Source organism: Arvicanthis niloticus, chromosome 26, assembly GCF_011762505.2.
Source record: "Arvicanthis niloticus isolate mArvNil1 chromosome 26, mArvNil1.pat.X, whole genome shotgun sequence".
NCBI classification, from domain to species: domain Eukaryota; kingdom Metazoa; phylum Chordata; class Mammalia; order Rodentia; family Muridae; genus Arvicanthis; species Arvicanthis niloticus.
In genome coordinates this window covers 13,380,886-13,401,933 of record NC_133434.1, presented here as the reverse complement: position 1 = coordinate 13,401,933, position 21,048 = coordinate 13,380,886, and the positions used below count along the sequence as shown (strand labels likewise).

General features: G+C 45.8%; 1 protein-coding gene across 3 annotated transcripts in view; it reads right to left on the bottom strand.

Annotated features, from left to right (window-relative positions):
* Positions 1–19,403, bottom strand: part of Jaml (junction adhesion molecule like) — a 29,047-nt gene extending 9,644 nt beyond the window's left edge. The window contains exons 1-7 of one of the 3 annotated variants that reach the window (XM_076924964.1): positions 19,272–19,403; positions 15,915–16,012; positions 14,373–14,435; positions 11,491–11,654; positions 9,649–9,874; positions 4,971–5,083; positions 713–944 (exon numbers count right to left, since the gene is read on the bottom strand). In XM_076924964.1, coding sequence (XP_076781079.1) covers positions 713–944; positions 4,971–5,083; positions 9,649–9,874; positions 11,491–11,654; positions 14,373–14,415 — 778 coding nt within the window. In that variant the 5' untranslated portion in view covers positions 14,416–14,435; positions 15,915–16,012; positions 19,272–19,403. Of the gene's footprint in view, positions 1–712; positions 945–4,970; positions 5,084–9,648; positions 9,875–11,490; positions 11,655–11,978; positions 12,242–14,372; positions 14,436–15,914; positions 16,013–19,271 lie in introns of those variants that run through there. The other 2 variants (XM_076924963.1, XM_076924965.1) reach the window with 2 other exon arrangements.
* Positions 19,404–21,048: the final 1,645 nt, after the last annotated feature.

Sequence of the window (21,048 nt, the reverse complement as noted above, 5' to 3'; positions counted from 1 at the left end):
GGGACCATTTGGCTCTGACAAGAAGGTGTCTCAGGCCTAAAGCCCTGAAGCACCTCCCTTTCTAGTCATCTCCCCCCACTCTGAGCCGACCACAGCCAGCTCCGTCAGGCCCCAGTAAGGGGGAAAGTCTGCAGCCCACATCCTGACTGCTAACAGAGTTAAGATTTAACTTTAGCCTTGCACAATCTTGCCTCAGTCAATACGATTAGTATTCCTTCTCCTTGGTGTACACTGTTTGCCAGAACGTAAACCCTTTCATCAGAAACTACTGTTTCTCCTTCTGGAACATTCCTATTTTCTCTCTGTCGCCTGCTGTCTCTCACAGTTTAGGATTAGTCTCCCTTCACGTGGATGTGCAACTCCCTCAAAGCCAAGCAAACTTGACTTGGGATCTCCACTCCACTCCAAGTTCCCATGTCCTTACAGCAATGGACTACGCCGGCCATGGGTGGAGGTTGGCAAAGACTTGGTGCTCATTGTACGTTAGCTCACTGTATGCTAGGCCTCCTTTCCAGGCCTAACAGCATGCAGAAACAGAGTAAGGAGAACCCAGGCATCTGGTGAGCCAGGTTGATGCAGACTCACTCTCAGCAGTGCCTCCTTCCACTGCGCATGCCTGGACCTCCCTCCACTGCGCATGCCTAACTCATTCCCGCTACAGCCCTGCTGTCATGCGTGGCACTTTAGCCCTCTTCACCCAAATATTAATTACTTTGAGATTCGTCCTGGATCACATGCAGCACAATGGTTTTCCTGGACTCCAGCTTTCCCAGGTAGATGCTGCAAGTGTACACGCCTTGGTCAGACTCCTTCACTGTTTGAAGCATGATAGAGGCATCATTGCGGGAGATGTCGCCTGTCAGGTCTACACGGTTGCGGAAGCGCCCCAGGCTCTGGAAGTTTCCACTAGGCATGCTGAAGTCATAGGACAAGACAGTCTCCTCCTACAAGGAAAGGTCAAAACCGTGAGGCTGGGGGAGGACTGTGGGGGAGATCTCGCAACTGACAAGACTCTGCCATCCAAGAGCAGAAGAGTGTTAGATAACACAAAGTCATGTTTGTTGAAGTTTGGCCCTGGTTCTTCCTCCCAGGCCCATGCTCCCAGAAATAAGACTCGGACTCAAAATATATTTACAAACACCTTGGTCATATAGCGAGGCTCTTCTCTGACTAGACATAACTTAACATATACCATTTATTCTAGCTTACAGTCTGTCCTGGCTGGTTACCCGTCCTCAGATACCATGAGTCTGTCTTGTCACATCTTCCCGGCGACTCCCCCGCCTGACTCTATCCCAGAATCCTTTCTCTCTCTAGATGCCCCACCTCCCATTTCCTGCCAAAGCCATAAGCCATAGGCCTTTTAATTGACAGGTGATGCATCCGCACAGTACGGAAGATATTCTTGCTATCCATGGTCATATGCACATGCACAACATGTGTGTACTGGTGAGCACAACACCAAACCATAAACAAGTGTTTCATCAGACAAGGTGGGCTTTAAAGGGGTCAGTGGCTTCAGCCCATAATCATAGCTACTCAGGAGGCTGAGGCAGGAGGATGGCAAGTTCTAGTAATTTAACCAGATTCTATCTCAGAATAAGGAGTGGAAAGAGGGCTAGGGTTATGATTCTGAAGCAGAGCACTTGCCAGGTATATGTGAGATCCTGAGTTCAACCCCCTACACCAAAGCTAAAGACAAGAGAGTGACAGAGGAAGAGAAAGAGACAGACAGAGTCAGAGACAAGAGAGACAGAGAGAATGAAAATACAGCATAAAATTAATTTACTCTTTGCTTTTCCAGAAAAAAAAATGAAAGAAAGAAAAGGGCAAAAGTATACTTTATTGTGTAACGCTTCCCCTTCCAGTGGGATATCCAGCAGGCAGCTAAAGCATGTCTAAAATTGACTATTGCCCCCAAACCAGTTCCTTCCAGTCCATCCCACTTTGGTAAATAGCAATGTCTTCTTCCAGATGCTCGGCCTAAAGGTCTTGGAGTCATCTTTAACTCCTCTTTCTTGAGCAACTTGTATCTAACTCCCCAGATAATCCTGTGCCCTCTGCCTTCAGAAGACATCCCCAGCCCAGCTGCCCTGCCCCAGCTCCTGCAAGGCCCACGCTATGCCTCATCTTTACCAGAAACATCTCTCCAGCAACAGCTTTCTTGCCTGCCTCCCTCCCTGCTCACCCTTCCCCACAGTCTCCTCAGCAGATGACAAGCTAAGACCCAGTGTGCTGCTCCTCTGCTCTAAACCTTCCCTGGCCCCTCATTTCTCCTAGAGGCCCTCCCTGACTCCTTCTCTCTCATGTTTCTCTTCAATTCCATCACACAGATGCCCCAGCTATTTCCCCGAGAGCTGGTTCTTGCTACCCCTATAACTAGAACCCTCCAGTTCCCTCTCCTCACTTTCTTCAGACCACTATGGGAATGTCACCTTCATGAGGCTTCCCTGACTATCTGCATAGACTGAGAGCTTAATGGCTCCTTTGGAGAGCTGCCTTATTGATTGTTTGAGATTCCCGCCTCATCGTTGCTTCACCGTGAATAATCCTCCACCTCTACCGTTACTGTTACTGTCCCGTCAAAAACAGCGTCTTTACATAGGTGGAGGTTGGAATGTTTTACAAAGGCATGTGGATATTTAGTGGTGGTGGTCGTGGTAGAGACGGTGGTAAGGATTGAAACCGGGGTCTCTAGCGTACAAGGCAAGCGCCCTTTCTACCAATGAGCTACCTCTCTCACACTAGTTTTTGTTGTTGTTTGTTTGTTTGTTTGTTTATTCAAAAAGAAAGAAAGAAAAAGGAAAGAGACGTCTTTGGGCAAAGGTAACGAGTTAGAGACAGAAACACAAATGGAGAGACTTGGCCCCCACTCCTCTTTCTGCTGTGAATCCTTTATTTGATGCGTGACCTACACACGCCTGATAACGGGGGCTGGAGAGACAGATTCAGTGTAGAGGGCTGGGCTAACCAAGGCTTTCCCTGAAGCCCTGATGTGTGGAGAAGGAACATAGCTCCTTCTGCCTTCTGTAAAACCAGGAACATGCTTGCCAGAGCCTTTGATGGCCTGGAGCTAGGTAGGCACTGGGGGAACTGTGGCCTCAGAACAGAATTCTTCCCACCCTAAGGGGCTGTGGTTATTAGACTCAAGGCCACTGTGTGTCCAGGCTGTAATGCTCTTGAGACACTCTGTGTTCCCCTTGTGTAACGCTGCCTGATTAGCTTCCTGCTGACTGCATCCCACTGAGTGAGCATTTCTGCTGACTCTGTCCCATTTCTCCCCTAAAAATACAGGGTCCAGTACTGTTTTGGTTCTTTTTTTTTTTTTTAAATTTTGAGTTTTGGTTGGTTGGTTGGACTTTTGAGACAGGATTTCTCTGTGTAGCTCTGGCTCTCCTGGAACTATCTCTATAAACCAGACTAGCCTCAGACTCAAAGAGATCTGCCTACCTATGCCTTCCAAGTGGTGGGATTAAAGGCCTGCGCCACCACCACCCAACTGGGTGTAATACTTCTTTAAAAACTTGCTTGCGTGAGCCATCAGCTGTGCAAGACTAAGCCTTCCTTTTTCTTTACCTTCTCATCTCAAGGCCAACTCCCACTTAGGACCCTGCCAAGAAAGAACTCCCTGCTGGTCCAGCTCAGCTCAGCTCAGCTCAGCTCAGCTCAGCTCAGCTCAGCTCAGCTCAGCTCAGCTCAGCAGTTAACAGTACTTGTTCTGACTTACGACCATTTGTCCTCCAGTTTCAGGAAATATGATTCCCTTTCTCCACATCCATGGACACTGGGCATGCATGTGGTACATATACAGATGTGAAAGTAAATAAACAAAGACAAACATACAGGACAAGCTCTTAGGAGTGAACTTGGGGCTACCCATCATTCCCCACCCTCTGCCTCGATGCTGCCCTTTCTGATCTCTGCAGATAGCATACAAGAGCAGGTACGTGCAAATGACTCTGTTAGTGGGTTTGCCTGGACTACATTTTAGCTTATAAACTTTGCACTTTAGTTTTTATCATCAACAGGTCAACTAGAATATCACGCATAACACATGCTTATTACATTTATTTACTGAGAGGCAGTTGCACGGTGTGAATATAAAAGGTAAGAGGACAACCTGTAGACTCTGTTCTCTCCTTCTATGATATGGGATCCAGGGACTGAACTCAGGTCATCAAGCTTGGCAGCGAATACCATTACCTATTGGGCCATCTCACCAGCCTTTATTGTACATTTTGAACCCTACAGACATCACCATGTCACGGTTGAGATCTGTTAGTCCAGTGAACTAACTTGCTATTTATTGATTTACAGTTCCCATGAATTAGCCCTCGCTCTGGTTCCCAAGGAGCTACCAATCCCAAGCCCTGGAAAGTTCTCGAAGGTGAAGAAAATGCTCTCCAGCACACAAAACGAGTAATGGGACACCAGGCAAAACTTACATGAATAGCACACGTTAGGCACATTAAGAGAAGAATGTGATTGAACTTTTATGCCTAGCCCACTGCTTTCCTGAAATAGGCCACAAAAATCACCCTCCTTTGACAAGAATCACACAGAGAGAAGGAGGTTAAAAGGATCCCAAATCCATTGGCCACACCGTGTACAAAGAGCTTACCATATCTAATTGCACATCGAGTCTTGGAAATGTTAAAAGTTAAACAATTGTCCATCTCCTCCTTCCCTTCTCCTCCTCCTCCTTTTTCCTCTTTCCCCTCTCCTTCTTCCTCCACCCCCTCTTCATCCTTATTCTCCTCCCTCACTTCTCCTCATTCTCTTCAATAGAATATTTCCCACCAAGAAGTGAAAATTGCCTAGCCAAATAGCTAAAACAGGAAGCCAGTTCTGACCAACGCCAAGGCCCAGGCTTTTACAATGTCACCCCACCCCATGGACCTGAAAGCTGATCCTCCTCCCCCCTGCTCTGCTTCCAGCCAGGGACTTCTAGAAAACTTCCTTCTCCTTACCTCAGCATGCTTTCCTGAAGAAAACATCCACTTTACTTTGGTCACCCGTTTCTCTTCTGTGCTCTGGAAAAAACATCTCATCTGAGTTTGATCACCTACACGAACTCTGAGCTCTGGGAATAGAATGGTAAACTGAGTCAGATGTAGAGTATAATCAAGTAGCCTTTCTAGACAATAAAGTCTGGGGGCTGGCGAGATGACTCAGTGGGTAAGAATGCTTATTCTGCAAGCCAAAGGACCTGAGATCCAATCCCTGGTCAGGCCCATCGCCAGGAACCGAGACAGATGGACCTGAGAGCTCACTCGCTGGTCAGCCATACTAGCCAAAATGGTGGTGTTTCTGGTTTAGTGAGAGATCCTATCTCTAAGCAGAATAGTGGATAGAGATGGAAAAGAACAAATACAACTGTGTCTTGTATATGTAGCATACACACACACACACACACACACACAAATAAATAATAAAGTGTAGCTAAGGATTCTTAACAGCAAAATGTCACGGTCATCAAACATGTGAATAAAATATCCAAGAGTCTTTTTCTTTTCTCAAAGCAACATGGTGTCCCAGCATAAGAGAATGGTCCACACACACCCCCATCCCACCCCCCACACAGTCACCAAGTCTGAGGTTCCTGTTGCTTATACACTCAGTCAACTCTTTCTACTTGCCTTTAACTCCGTTCTCTTTCCCCCATTCCTCTCATATTTGAAGTCCACGGTAAGCACAGAAAAAGCCCCCACTTTCACCTCACAGACATAGAGACCCACATCTGCCCAGAACAAACAGGATGCGGCAAGTCTGAAAACTCGCTCTCATCTTTAACTTGCTTGTTCTTCTAACTGGGGGGGAAAGGATGAATCATGGACAACTTTCTTCAACCTCTTGTACTCGCTTTACAAGTTATTTGGGGACTGGCTTGAGATTTAGTTCTGGCTTCAACATAGATCATGAGACTCCTTGCAAATTAGGCCAAGGAAGTAGCCAGCTCTCCCCTTTGACTTCTGTCTGTTTCATCGGCCCTCTCCAAAGCTACCTCCCCATCTGACCCCACCCCACACTTCCACTGAGTTGTGCAAGCAGCTCACCCTGCCATATTCTCTCTGAAGAAGCCGTACTAAGAGGTCCCTGAAAAGAAAGCAAGCAGAATATTGCTAACTTTTCCACGCTACCTTACACAAAACAACCATGGGGTCGATTTAGAAAGCAAAGGCAGGATAGCACAAAAGGAGGCACCAGCCTGAGTCTTAAGTAGAAGACTTCTTTTCAAAGAACGCCAAATCAAGGTCCGAGCAAACCAACGCAGTGCATAAGCAGACTTCTCATCCAGGTTGCCTCCCTGGGAGAACAAGAACTTCCTGCCCAGCAAGAAAGCTACACAGCAGTGGGAAGAAAGCAAAAGAAAATAATATGAACTTAAACTCAGTAGAGGGAATTCTTCTACAGGAAGTGAGAAGCCACTCCAAAAGGCATCGGCAGAGAAGGAACTCCCTCTCCATTATCTGAGCACATTAAGAACTGAACACTCATGTTTTAAATTAATAACAACTGAACATTCTGAGTCTTTCTAACACACTGAGCATGTGCAGACACCTTAAGGCTGCATAGCAATTAGTCGTTATAGCATGCATGCTCAGCCCCTATGATTTGAGCCCATCCAGTGTTCCATATATGTTAAGGACATGCTCCACCACAGAATGCATCCCCCACCCCTTAAAGAAATTACAATGTTTCTAGGTTCTTGCATATTGCTCCCCGTTTTACAGGGAAGAAGAGTGAAGGGGGCCCAAAGCCACACGGACAGTGAAAAGAAAAGTCAGAACTCAAATGTGAATCCGAGAGGAAACACACTCTACTCTATCCCATCATGTGAGTAGGAGGAGGCCTGGGGCTCTGTCCACATGGACAGAGACACCTTTATAAACAAGTGGACCATCGTTCACCAGGCAACAACAAGGCAAAACCGTTAGGGCTTAGATCTATCTGTTCCTGTTTTGGCTGAAAGGGGAAGAAATGTGGGTTTCCTCGTGAGTGATTAAGGAAACACCTGACCACCCCAACATGATCCCAGCCAGTTTCCTGGCTTCTTCAGCTCTTGTCGCTGGTCCCTATTAGTCCTTCTTTATATCCACTAGACTAGAAAGGGCAGCCATGTCGTAGGCTGCACTTTGAGGAAGGTGTAGGTGCAGCATCGGAGGGGCACACAAGGAGAATCTTGGGGGAAAGCTAGCATTGTCTTCCTCCTTTTTCCTAGAGGACCACAGCTTCAGAGTTAAGGAAAAAGAATGTAAGAACAGTGATAGGAGGTGTCAGAGGCCACCTCTTATGGTCCACTCTCACAAACTGGGGTCACACAAGGGGCGCTAGTTTGAGAATTTCACCCATTACCCTAATGTGTATTGGTTGCCTACACTCTACCAAGTACTATGCCAAAGGCTTGTCAGAGACAGACAAGCAAGGCTGACAGGGCTGTGACTAGCATCATGAGAGAGAAAGGCAAAGTACTAGTGGGCTTGTTAAAAGTTCTGTAGCTGGGAACCAAAGCCAGCAGGGGACAGTAGAGGCCCTCTACTCTCAGGCAAACAGCCCATAGGCCATTCACTAGCCCTCTATGTCATGCATATTAAAGGTTCATTTTTTACTTTTTTAATTATGAGTGTGTATAGTGGAGGTGTATTTGCATGTGAGTACAGGTATCCAAAGAGGCCAGAGGAGTTGGGTCCCCTTTGGAGCTAGAGTTATAGCCATTGTAAGTGGGGAGCCAAACTCCACTCCTCTGCAAAAACAGTCTGTGCTTTCAACCACTGAGCCACCCAGCCCCTATCCCACACTCATTTAAAAATAATGGAATTTTTTTTTTCATGTATTTCTCTTTCCCTCTGTTCCTCTCAGGTCCTCCTCACATCTCTACACACCCCACTCCAGGTTCTTTTTGCCCTCTCTAAAAAGATAAAAAAAAAAAAAAAAGAAGGACAAAGATGAGGCAACAAAAATAATAAACACAACACAGAGAAAACAAACCCCACAAAAGCACAAAAATGAAAGTCAAAGCCAACAAGCAAAAGATGGATAAATTTTTTTTTTTAAAGTCAAACAAAAAGTCTACAAAAATACCATTGGTGTGTGTCTGTGTATGCGTGTGCGTGTGTGTATGTTGATCTAAAAAGTATGGGATGGGTCTGCCCTGAGGAGTGGCTGATATAGCCAATGAGACGCCATTGAAGAAAGCTGACTGTTCCTTTGTCAGTGGGTATCACTATTGAAATGGGCTCTTGGTTAGAAGGGGGAGTCCATGACCACTTTCCCCTTTGAGAGCTAGGACCATTTCTGCCTTGAACCTGTACAGGTCCTGTGTATGCTGCCCTAGTCTCTGTGAGTTCATACATGTGTCAGTTCTGTTGTATCTGGAAGGCACTGTTTGCTTGATGTCATTCTTCCACGGGGTTTCCTGAACCTTGAGAGAAGGGCGTGGATGATGACATCCCATCAAGGACCCAGTGCTCCAAAGTCTCTCACTCTCTGAACATTTTCCAGCTGTGAATGTCTGTGTTGGTTCCCACTATCCCACACTCCTAAAGAAGGCAGTGTATTATTGTTTTCCTTTTGTTTTGTGAGATGGGCCACTCTCGAGTTTCCTATGCGGCTGAGAATGGTCTTGAACTCCTGAATGCTTCAGTCTCTCAAGTGCTGGAATCACAGGCATGTTCTACCACACTTGGCTAAGAATGAGATAGATAGTTTTGTGGGTTTCTAATAGTTTTTATTTACATATTTTCTTTAGATATGTTTTCATGGATACAGCAAAGAAATTTTAGATGCTCTGGGTGTGATTAATCTGGTTATCATTAGTCTATTAGAAAAGAGAAGAGCAGAAGTTGTTCCCACAAAGGAAGAGTTTGGAACACCTGTAGAGTGTACAGCTTCCTGTGCTGCTGTCCTCAGTTCAGTCTAAGTGAACTAAGAAGTCTAAGAGTGTCACCATCTCAGGATTGGAAAGTTGGCTCAATGGTTAAGAACACTGGTTGTCCTTTTGAAGGACTGGGGTTCGATTCCCAGCATCCATGTGGAGGAGAACTACTTCCTCGGGCACCCAGCATGCATGCAGTGCACAGACAAAGCACTCATATCAATAAAATAAATGTAAAAAGAAGAAGAAAGAGGAAGAAGAGGAGAAAGAAAGAAGGAAGGGGGGGAGAGAGAGAGAGAGAATATGACACCATCTCTAAATAAGGAACTTTCTTTACAATTCAAAATTGGTGCCCTCCATCTCTGGGAAACTTTCCTTCCAGGAGCTGGTTGACCTGGGCCACCTTTAGAGACCAATCCAGCAGCTACCAGTGGTTGCCTGTGAGACTTATTCTTGAGACTTCTCTGGAGTATAATGTCTCTTTGGGTTACAATCTTGGCTGAGATTCTTGGTCAGAGAGAAGAGAACCCTTTCTAATGCTTATCCTACAAGAATTCCAGTCACCTCAGTCCAAACTGTCACTTTCAGACTGTTTGGAAGGACAATACAAGCTTCCCAAGGGCTCTGTGAAGAGAGAGTATGCTCAAACTAATAGTTACCACTACAGTGCTGAAGGCTCGCCCTAAGGTGAGTCCTCAGCCTAAAGCCTGGTCAGTCCTCTTCCCCTGCAATCTGCTCCCCTCTGGTCCCTCTTTGAGTAAGTGTCCCCATACCTTTAGGCTCCTCTGGTAGCACGCACAGTGACATGAACTTTTTCAACAACTGGCCCTCATCTTTGAGGCGTATTTCACAGGTGTAGATTCCCTCGTCAGCCTTTTGAATATCTTGGAGCAGGAGAGAACCGTCGTTCCGTAAGATGTCCCCCACCAAATGTGACCGGTTCTGGAAGCGCCCCGTAGGCACGCTGAGGTTGGAATAGTAGTATAGCACATATTCATTCTGAGAGTAACAGACATTGGAGAAAAATCAGGAGAGAAATGTTAGGAGCCACAGTGAGCGTGACAACATTCACCATTACAAGATGGCGCGGGCATCCTGTGCTCCCACAAGTAAACAACTAACTACGCAGGTGCAAAAGGCAAAATTGCGCCAAAGTCACTGCCCATCCCGGGGCGTAATATGGGGTGATGAGTGAACAGCCAATCAGAAGTGAACACGCCACTCTAGGGTACATATAGCAGTGCCTTTCCCGGGCTTTGGGTCTTTCTGCTTCTGCTGATACAAGAATAAAGCCTCGTTGTAGTAACTACCCGAACACTGCCTCATGTGTCTCTCTCGCGGGCGAAGGGGACTCAAAAAGGGGCGAGGAACAGAGAAACAAAACCTAGGAGCCTGGATCGAAAAGACCATTATACGGACACATCAAAGTTATCACCGTAACACCCACCAAAAAGTACTCAGCCGATAATAATATCAATAATGATAATGTAACAGGTACCTGTCTGGCTTGTACAAGGCTCCATGACTAATTTTCTATACAGACAAATGAAACGTGGTCCATCTTTTCATTTCTTACAACATAAAGGAAAGAGGCAACACCTTCTCCAACCTGGGTATTAGAACTTTCTATAACCATTTCCTGTCTTATGACAGAGCAGATGAAACACCACTCAAATGGATGACCTAATTCTCTGGTGGTGTGGCTGGTGTTCCCAGCAGGATGGCTACCACTCCCCTCAACTCTACCCTCTCCAGCCAGCAATATCACAGATGAGGGAGTCATCAGTAGGAATGGTTGCAGGCTGGGAGGTGGGAGGTGGAGCCCTGGGGCCTTCTTAATTCTGCCTCCACCATAGATCTGCTTCTTTTATAATAGCAAACAGAACTGTAACTCTGGGTGAAGAAGCACTACAGGGATAGCAGAAACTACGCTCTGAGTTACAAGAGCTCACTGTTGAGTTTGCTGTCACTGACTTGCAAACATTGGTATTTCATGATCAGCAAGCAGCACGGCCATGTCTCACAGGCGGTCCTGGCACCCACACATCTCCATAAATCTTGTGACAGAGGCCAGAGACAGTTTCCCAGTCAGAGAGCTCATGAAAGTACATCCCCTGCCTGGCTACGAATCGCGACACTGCAAGCAGATGCAAAGAAGCAAAGTGTGGTTCCCCGAGAATAGAAGAATGCTCACAGAATCTATCCTGCCACAGGGAAAGATACCTGTACCATCCCGCGTATGCCTAGCTCAGAGCTCTTCTGTCTAGACTACAGGAATTGCCTCTCATGTCCACCTCTACTGTCTTATAGGGCAGGAGACAATAAAAGGAACTGAGAGAGCTCCCGTTGGCCCCGAACCAGTTAAGTACTGGCTCCACTATGGTCATCTTCTTCTTTACAGCAGGGGGCGGGGTTAACCTTTAAATGAGGTTTGAATAGTCTACCTTGCTGTTGGCTCACACACAAGCTAAAAGGAGGCTCAGTGATGGCTCCTTCCAAAACTCTTGCAATACTACCTCAAAGACTCAAAAGACTGCTTCTCCCATGCCCAGTCTGTCCTGGCACCATCAGCCTGAGGCTTGTCTATGCGATCAGGCTGCCTCTCTCTTCCTTACCTCAACATGTAAACTTTTCGAGAATAGCCAATCTACTTTGTCCACGCGTTTCTCTTCTGTGCGCTGGACCACGCATCCCATCAAGGCTGATTCACCCACATGCACTCTCAGCTTAGGGGAGGAATCAGTCAAGTCTGGCAGGCACTGTGAATAACCTACAGGGGCTAAAGGCAAGAAGACGTGTTATTTAGACATGCAGTTTTCAACAAGACTCAGTGTCTATCTCCAGATACTATCCATTTCCCCTCTGTCCATGATCCAGCGTAGTCTAAGCACTTAGAGCGCCCCCCTCAGTGAAACCAGCACAACGAAGGAGAACCATTCTCTGTTTATCTCCATGCTTCAAGTCTGAAGGATTCTGTACCCTTCAAACTGCAAGATGAGTTTGTTGGTTCCCTCGGCCTTGCTAGTCCCTTCCCCTTTCTAGAATTCCTTCTCCCTTCCTTTCCTATGAAAGGAGATCCTGAAATCCACATCCCCTGACTCACTTCTCTTAGCTCTGCATACAGTATTCTAAAGGTTAAATTAAACAGGAAGTGAGCTCTTGCTCGCTTGCGAGCTCACTGGTTCCCTATCTGGATGACCCAATTACTGGTGGCTTTGTTTTCTTCCCTTTATTTAATCCCTTCACAAAAGCTTCTCTCTGCATTTGCTGCAGTTAGGTGGGCCAGAGCGGGAGTATAACTCTCTCTCTCTCTCTGAATCTCTGACTTTTAAGAGGCATTCCCAGGCATGGATTCCCTCATCCCATCATCTGCTTGTCGCTCATAGAATTTCAAAAGGTCACTAAGAGTCTGCCACAGCAAGGACATTTCTGTTTTCATAAGATATCCTCTGGCCAAAAGAACAAAACCTGAGAGACAAATTTAGATGCTGCCCAGTTCGTATTAAAGAGCCAACTGAACACATGGGAAGGAACAGGAAAGGTGCCAGCCTTTTCATCCAAGCTCTCTCTCCTGAGAGAAGAGAGAGCTTCCTGCCCAACAGCAGGCTCGCACAGTAGGGAGGATGGAAGAGAACATATGAACTCTCAACCCTTTGTAGCTCCAGCAACTATTTGGACTTTTTCTGTGAGGAAGAATTGAGTGTGAGCGTGTGTGTGTGTGTGTGTGTGTGTGTGTGTGTGTGTGTGTGTGTTCTATGTCACCTGGAATTGAGCAAAGGCAGCTGTCTTGTTTATTTTGCTGAGTCAAGGCTCACTTCTAGAGAGTCAGCAAGATGCTACCAAGCCTGGTGACCTCAGTTCAATCCCCCAGACCCACATGGTATAAGAACCAGTTCCTGCAAGCTATTCTCTGACCTCCATATTCTTGCCCCGACATAAATAAGTAAAATAGAAAACAGTAATAAAGAGTTGGGTGTGAAGGTGCATGTCTCTGATCCCAACACTGGAGGCAGAGAAAAAAAGATAGTGAGTTCAAAACCAGCCTGGACTGGATAGTATCAGATCCCAAAGAAACCCTGGACAAATAGCTAACGGTGGCACCTATTTAACGTACCAAAGCTCATTCTACACACACACACACACACACACACACACACACACACACACACACACACACCTGCTCTCTCAGCATGGCAAGTATCTGTTAGAGTCCTGGCCCCTCTCAGCACTTCTCATACACCTCCCTACCCTAAACATCTCCAGTATCTGAACTTCACTTCCCAACTCCACGCCCCCACCCCAGCTTCTGACTCCTATAGAACCCAGCCATTTTGGCCACACATTTTCTGTCTCTCAGCCTCTTGGATCCTCTCTCTCTCTCTCTCTCTCTCTCTCTCTCTCTCTCTCTCTCTCTTTGTCCTCTGCTAGTGGTTCCTGACCCTGATTCTTGTCCTCTCTTCTCTTCCTGTCTCAACTCTCTGTCCTCTCATGGCCTGGTCTAATCTGCTGGCCATGGTCATCTAGACTCTTCCTGGCCTCTGGATTACTCTCCCTCGTATCTACAGTAAACATCTCCCAGGCCACACAGAAGGACCCTGGCTACAAATTCAATTCATCAATAAGAGAGCAAAGAACCCAACTAATTTCTTCTTCCCATAGCTCTATTTCTGTGGAATAAGAAACAAGAAATAGGCTGAAAAGAGAACAAGAAAAGAAAGAGGCAGAAGTGAACAGCAGATACTTCCCTGGACACCTGGGCAAAGTCTGGGTAGGAAATTTGCACCCAGTCTACTGAGCCAAAGCAGGCTTCCCAGGAGGAAGTAAAACTCAGGGGAAGCCTGAAGAATCCGGAAGGCTTGAGCAAGCTTGTTGAAGCGAGGTGCTGGGGAGGGGGCAAAACCAGGCAAAACAGAAAGTTCCAGGCAAGAACACAACTGCAGATTGGGAAAGAGTTCCCTGTGTTTAGGAACCACACAAATAGGTCCCTCCATGTCTCTTTAGTAAGTTCCCTTCCACATCTGACACTAGCTGTAATTGACAGGCACCGTGCCAGAACACCCAGAAAGGACCCGAAGACATTCTGTGCCCAACAAAAGCAGACAAAGGCAAGAAGACTCAACCACCTGCTTCTAAAACAGTGGTTTCACCAGAGCCAAGAAGTTCCAGCTCAGGCTTTCCTTATCCCACAAATCAAAGGGAATTGAGCGCACATAAGATTATCTTTTAAAAATCTAGTCTGAGACTAGGGCTAGCAAAGTTGGCTCAGTGGGTAGAGGCGCTTGCCACCAAGCCTGAAGATATGAGTTCAATTCCAGGAAACCACACAGGAGAAGGAAAGGACCAGCTCCTGCACTGTGTCCCCGACATCCACATGTTCCTCCCCACAACACTAAATAAATAAATAAATAAATAATAAATAAATAAATAAACGTCCAAAAATTCGGCAGGAGACAAAGGAGAATTCAAATATTTCCCTTAGTCTCTTGCTTCCACTTACCCAGGAGCACCGGAATCACAATCAGTTTCAGGGGACAAAGCATGATCCTTTCAAGTTTTCAACCTTAAGATTTAAAAAAAAAAATCAAAAAAATTATATCCAGAGAACACAGTTAGCTGAACAAACTAACAGTGAGTTGCAATAGGGGCCAGGTTCTGTCTGGGGCGCCAGCACAGCACTGACCGTGAGAGATGAGGCCCCAGCACAGCTACAGGTTATATATGAGGAAGGGTGGGAAAGAGGAAAAAGCAAGAATATGCATAAACAAGACAACATCAGATTCGGAGAAGGGTTACAGCAAAACAAAACCACATGATGTTTACAGAGACACGTAGGGTCTGCTTCAGGTTGGCCAGAGGGGACAGTCAGATGAAAGTTGACTTTCCAAACAAAAAAGGCAAATGAGTCAGCCTTGGATGTTCCTGGGTGTTTCCTTCATACATACTAAACACAACGGGATCCGTAGCCTTGACTTTTTAGCAGCTGAATTGGAATTGCACCTTGAAGCATCCAAAGACTGCTCAGTCCATGTGAGAGAAGAAATAGCCAAAGGATGGAAGTTGGTTGATGATTGATGGTTTGTATTTACCGTGGTACTAGAGTTTAAACCTAGAGCGGGCGTTACACATGCTAAGCCATCGATTCACTAACAGAGTTGTAGCCTCAGTTCGCAAAGGGGAAATTTTAAGCCCTAAAGTTATTTATTACTTATCAAACTTAAAATATAAAGACACCACATGAAAGACCTTTTTTTTTTTTTTCAACCTTTTTAGGGCAGGACAGTGTGGGTAGAACTAAGAATCTTGCTGTACATGTAAAAAAAAAAAAAACCCATTTCTAATGTCTTTGCTATGTCTGTGCTATTAATTTCATGACATCTACCAGTTCTTGGAAAATGACTCACTGTTTTATTCAAAGTTTCCCCAAATGTTCTTAGCCAAACTAAAGAACCCTAACACTAAGAAGTTACAACTCAACCCATCTTGGGGGAGGGTCAGACCTACTGCCATAATGATCTTTGCTGTAACCCCAAACCCTAACTGCTTGGCCACTAGTATTCTACTCTGAACTGCTAAGAAAGGTCCCTTATTGTAGTAATAGCAGAGGGTGCCAGCTGGCTCTGCTAGGATGCTAGGATGCTAGGATGCTAGGATGCTAGGATGCTAGGATGCTAGGATGCTAGGATGCTAGGATGCTAGGATGCTAGGATGCTAGGATGCTAGGATGCTAGGATGCTAGGATGCTAGGATGCTTAGCACTGGTCATTTCCTTTCTAAAGCGCTGTTCCCTGGGGTGGGCGCAATCCATGGCTCCGCAATTAAATGCATATATGTTCTTGTAGAGACCTAGTATGCCTCTCAACCTCATGTCTGCAGGCTCACGACAGCCTGTAACTCTAATCCAGAGACATCTGATACCTCCGACCTCCACAGACCCTGTGCTCACATGCACATACCCCACCCAAGCATACACACATATACATGACTCGAAAAATAAAACAGAAAATACATATTTCTCACTGGTTGTCAAAGGATACCTTACCTGTATTCCAATCAACAAAATCCACTTAGAAAATGAAAGCTGCCCGAGGAGATTCCTTCCCAGGTGGTCCTTGACTCACTCTATCTTAGCTTCCTCACCTATATAGCACAGGATAACAACGTAAGGATTAACTATGGTCATATAGATAACACTTACCTTTATACAAACAGCAAACTATCTACCAGAATGAACTAGAAGCTTTGACTACCACCGTAACTTGAGTAGACAATCATTGCATAGTTCCAGCTATGCCAGGAGTCAAACAGAAGCCCCTCTACTGAAAACACAGATCTGCTTGCTCTGTGCCGACCAGACACATACACAGTTGGTGGCCATCATTGGCTTCCCTCAGGGCATGTCTTAACTCCAGTGCATCATATTCAGACATCCAAGATACCTGCCACCTTCCCAGGGATCTACTGAGTCCTCTTCTCTGCTCAGCAAACAGCCCCCAGCTCTCAAAGGATTCCCTCAAGAGAGCTCCACATGCTCAGAAGAGCAATGGCTAATTTGCATGTCTGACACCAACGCCAGTTAAAGTCTGTACACTCTCAAGGACAGGATCCTGCGTGTCTTGTTTGTATCTGTGCTCCACCACTGTGCTAAGGGGTCTACAAATTGCTGAGAGCACCCCCAGATAAATGTTTGTCCCTAACAACGAGACCATTACCTTGAAATCAGCTTCAAGGCATCCTGCAACCCCTGGACACTATTCTATAAGGAAACCAGAACCTTAAAAAGGACTCACTCGCCTGGCCACACCCAGCCTTCTTCAAACCAATTCTAAGAAATGTATAGTGTGATGGGTTAAAAATAAATATATATATGCACTTTCAGACCTAAATACTCAAATACACAGATAGAGTTCTGTGTGAACTAGAGAGAAAAGCAATGACTTTTAGCGGAAAAAGCATTGAATTTGAAGGGAATTTTGTTGTTGTTGTTGTTGTTGTTGTTTTGTTTTCTGTTTTTACAAGTTGTTTTCCAGATTCAACCTCCTGGAACTCAACTTTAACAGTATAGGCTCAGTCTTTTTTTTTTTTTCCTCTCTAGTTGACAGGCAGCTGCACTAGAAAGAGTGGATACGAAACAAAGCTGTCAGAGATTGTCTGAGCAGTTTACACACGGACTCACTCAAATTTCACCACAACCACAAGACCTTTTACAGATGGGGAAACTGAGGTACAGGTGAGTGGTACGGTTTGCCTAAGAACACACAGTAGATTGACATAGTCTGAACTCAACCCCAGGCGATCTGGATATCTGGATCTTTCAAGCCCAGCCCGTGTCATCACATTGCACATCTGTTTCTCCACATCTGTCAAAGTCACTGATGTTTTAGTGTGTAGACTCCATAGGCTTTGTTTGGAGAAGCAAGGTTAATATGCTCTCCTGACTGAATGTTCTTCCAAACCTCTATGTAGACCTTCGTACCCTGAACTCCCATTGGTTCCTATTTCAGATGTCAGGTTAAACATCATTTCAGAAAACTCTCCTCTCAATCATCCATTTGAGGGCAGACCACCTGGCCACACGCTGTCAGGGTGCTACTTATCTTCCTCTCCGGGATCTGTCACAGCTTGTAAATCATCTATTTGTTGGGGTGCCCATCCAATTAAATATGTGCTCTTCCCCTCACTCTCCAAGAGGATAAGCTCCAAGAGGCTAAGAAGGTGTCTATGTACCACTACAGCTCTGGTGCTGATAGTGTTGGGATCGGGGGGCCAGGAAATCCTCAGTTTACAGCTTCTCAAACAAGCTCACGATAACACCTTGGAAATTTACCAAGAAACCTCTAGTTAAGTTTCAATTTCCTGGGTAGGTGACAAATATTCAGAATACACACACACACACACACACAATCACACATCACTTAGTGAGGGAGAATATGTCATCAGGAAATTCCATTCTGTGACCATCCCCACAGTGTACCTATGCAAATTAAGATGGCTATAATGCCACTAGGTTATATAATCTTATATACAGACTCCTATCTGCACATTGTTGACTAAGATGTTATTTAGTACACGATTGCACACACACACACACACACACACACACACACGTATATTTTGAAACGTATATGACTCCCAACATTCTGAATTCTAAACACACACGAATGGAATCTTGGCTTTTAAGAATTCCAACAGACGCATTCAGAATCGCCTTGCGGATGGGCTTCTTAAACTCTCCTCCCCACCGAGCTCCCTTTCTGGATACTGACTTAGCTCAGCAATCAATCTTCAGGTGATGCCACACAGCCAGTCATTTCCCTTGTCACCCGAGCATCTGACCCAAGCTCAAGGCTTCTTCACAGTGACTCCCGGCAAATATCTTCTCTCAGTCCTAGGGTGTGTGTGCAACTACCAGGAACTCTTTCCCACAATTAACAATGAATGGGAACTTTTCCCCTGGGTATACTTATGGCAGAGGAGGGAAGCTTCAGAAAAGAGACTTAAAACAATGAGAATGCCACACAGAATGTGGCCCTCAGATAGGACAATACTGAAAGATAATAGAAGAGAAGGATGCTGTCTCCTAGCCAGTTTGCCCCTGGTAATAACAAAAACTACAAACTCAGACCACTGTGCGGCATTCTTAGGCATGCCTCTCTCCATTGCAATGCTAACTCCCCTGCCCGTTCCTGTGCACCTTTGGGCTCTCAGAAATTTGTAAGTATACAAGTCCTCGTGACTACAATGAGATAACAAACCTCTTTAAATACGCCCTTGACTTTCCTTCTGAGACCGTGTAATACAGATTGGGTAAAAATGGGTGCTTCGTGGCTTTTGAAGCACAACCTAGGTTACATGATATTCAGATGGGACCTTGGGAACCATCCCTCCCCCGCCCCCTGTTCCCTCCAGACCAGCATGTATCTAGTCATCATCTAGCCTATCTGCCTTTCGGAGGTCTGGGCTAAGTCGGGGTGTGATGAGTAAAGGCAATAAATACTCTAGCTCTCTTGGACACTTGAACTGCTGCCTTAGTGACTTAACCGGAACATGGAGAAAACAGTGAGGCAGGAGTCCTGCCACAAGCTCAAAACCAGTCACAATTCTGCCCCAAGCATCAGGAAAGCCAAATTTCCTGAGTAACCTTGTTCATGTTCATCACAAGCGAGGCTTTTCTTTCTCTGAGAACTTTCACACAAAGTACACTACAGAAACTAAAACTGAGCCTACTGGTCTACCTCACGGCAGCCCGTCTGCAGAGACTAGGAATGCCATGAATGGCCTCCTCATCCTACAATCCCTACAGCAATGCCAGTTTAACCACCCTTCCTTAGAATGAAAACTAGCCATCTTCTCAGAACAGCTCAAACAGTGGCTCACAGCACACAAAATCACTGCTTACCCACAATGACAGTGCCTGGGGAAAAACAGTGCGCCACGATCGCCGGCCACAGCATCACTCGCACCGACTGAGCGACTTCTGCCAGCACAGTACATCAGGCTCAAAGCAACCCAGATGTGCAAGCCTTCCGTGGTGGCTGCGGAAGCAGAAACAGGAACCCCCAGTTCTCCGTTCAGTCATCTAGCTCACTACTCAATTTGCATTTATATTTTCATTATTTTTAAATTATGTTTTTTCAGTTTTACAAATGGTATTCACGGGCAGTGGTGGCTCACGCCTTTAATCCCAGCACTTGGGAGGCAGAGGCAGGTGGATTTCTGAGTTCGAGGCCAGCCTGGTCTACAGAGTGAGTTCCAGGACAGCCAGGACTACACAGAGAAACCCTGTCTCGAAAAACAAAACAAAAAAAAAAAAAAACCAACCAAATGGTATTCAATGTATTGTGATAGTCATATTCACCCTCACCACCCTCTCTTATTCCCAGCTCACCCCTGCTGATCCTCTTCCCAACTAATCCTCTGTGTGTGTGTCTGTGTGTGTGTGTCTGTGTGTGTGTGTGTGTGTGTATGCATGTGTACGTCTGTGGTGCATGGGCATACTACTGTGTGGTGTGTGTATGTACATGCATGTATGTCTGATGTGTATATGTGGGGGTGATGCCTGTGTGCATGTGTGCATTTCCCTGTACAGTGTGTGTCTAGATGCATGTGTACGTGATATGTGGACATGAGGGTGATGTTTGTGTGCGTGTGTACATCTGTGCCTGTTTGGGTGCCTGTGTTTTAGTATATGTATGTGCATGTATGTATGTGTACCTGTGTATGCAGTATGTGTGTGTATGTGTGTGCCTGTGTGTGGTATATGTGTGTGTGTGTTCCTCTATGTGTGTGTATATATGTGTGTGTGTGTGAGCTTGAGTGTGTCTATGTCCCTGTGGGGTGTGTACCTGTGTGCATTGTTCATGTGTGTGTGTGTGTGTCCGTGTTTGTGCCTCAATATGTGCATATATAAGTTTTCTGCAGGTAGCCACAGCTGCTGTGTCGATATGATTATCATGGTCATGCCATAACCAGAAGCATGGCACCCCTATCTTCTGGCTTTGACATTCTGCCTCCTCTTCTGCTATGTCCTGGAGCAGTGGAAGGGTTGACACAGCTGTCCCACTCACAGTATGTATAGTTTTTATTCTAGAAGAAAAGACTTGCAACTCACTGAAGTGAGCCTCGCATCCCAGGTCCCTGCAGATGTCACCTCCCTTCTGGATTACAAACTCTGCAAGCAAGATCTCAAATGGGCTAGATCTAGTGTTATACGGCCGACATCGCAGCACCCACAAGGCTCAGGCAGAAGGAGCCAGCCTGGACTACACTGTGAACCCTTATCTAAACTAAGCAAAACAACAAAGATCTTGAATGGCAAGAGGCATTTGCTGAGAAACCAGATTTATGTAAATAAAGCACAATTAATTTGAGAAGAATAAAAAACATCTGGCTGTGTTTCAGACACCGCAGCTTCATTTTTTTTTTTCCTCCTCTTACCATACAGATGCAGCCTGGCTGATCAATCACCTTTAGCTGCTTCCAGAGATTTCCCTGCCTGGTGCTCCGGCCCACCATGTTGCTGTATAGGTTTCCTCAGACTGTGAGGGTTGCCATCATACAGCGAGCAAGTTGTTCTCCTAGCAAACCCTTTAGGTGGCTTGGCCATCTTGGGGGACAAGTCAGGACATCCTGACTGCCAGATACCTCTCTGTTTTAATCACCACTTCAAATTAAGA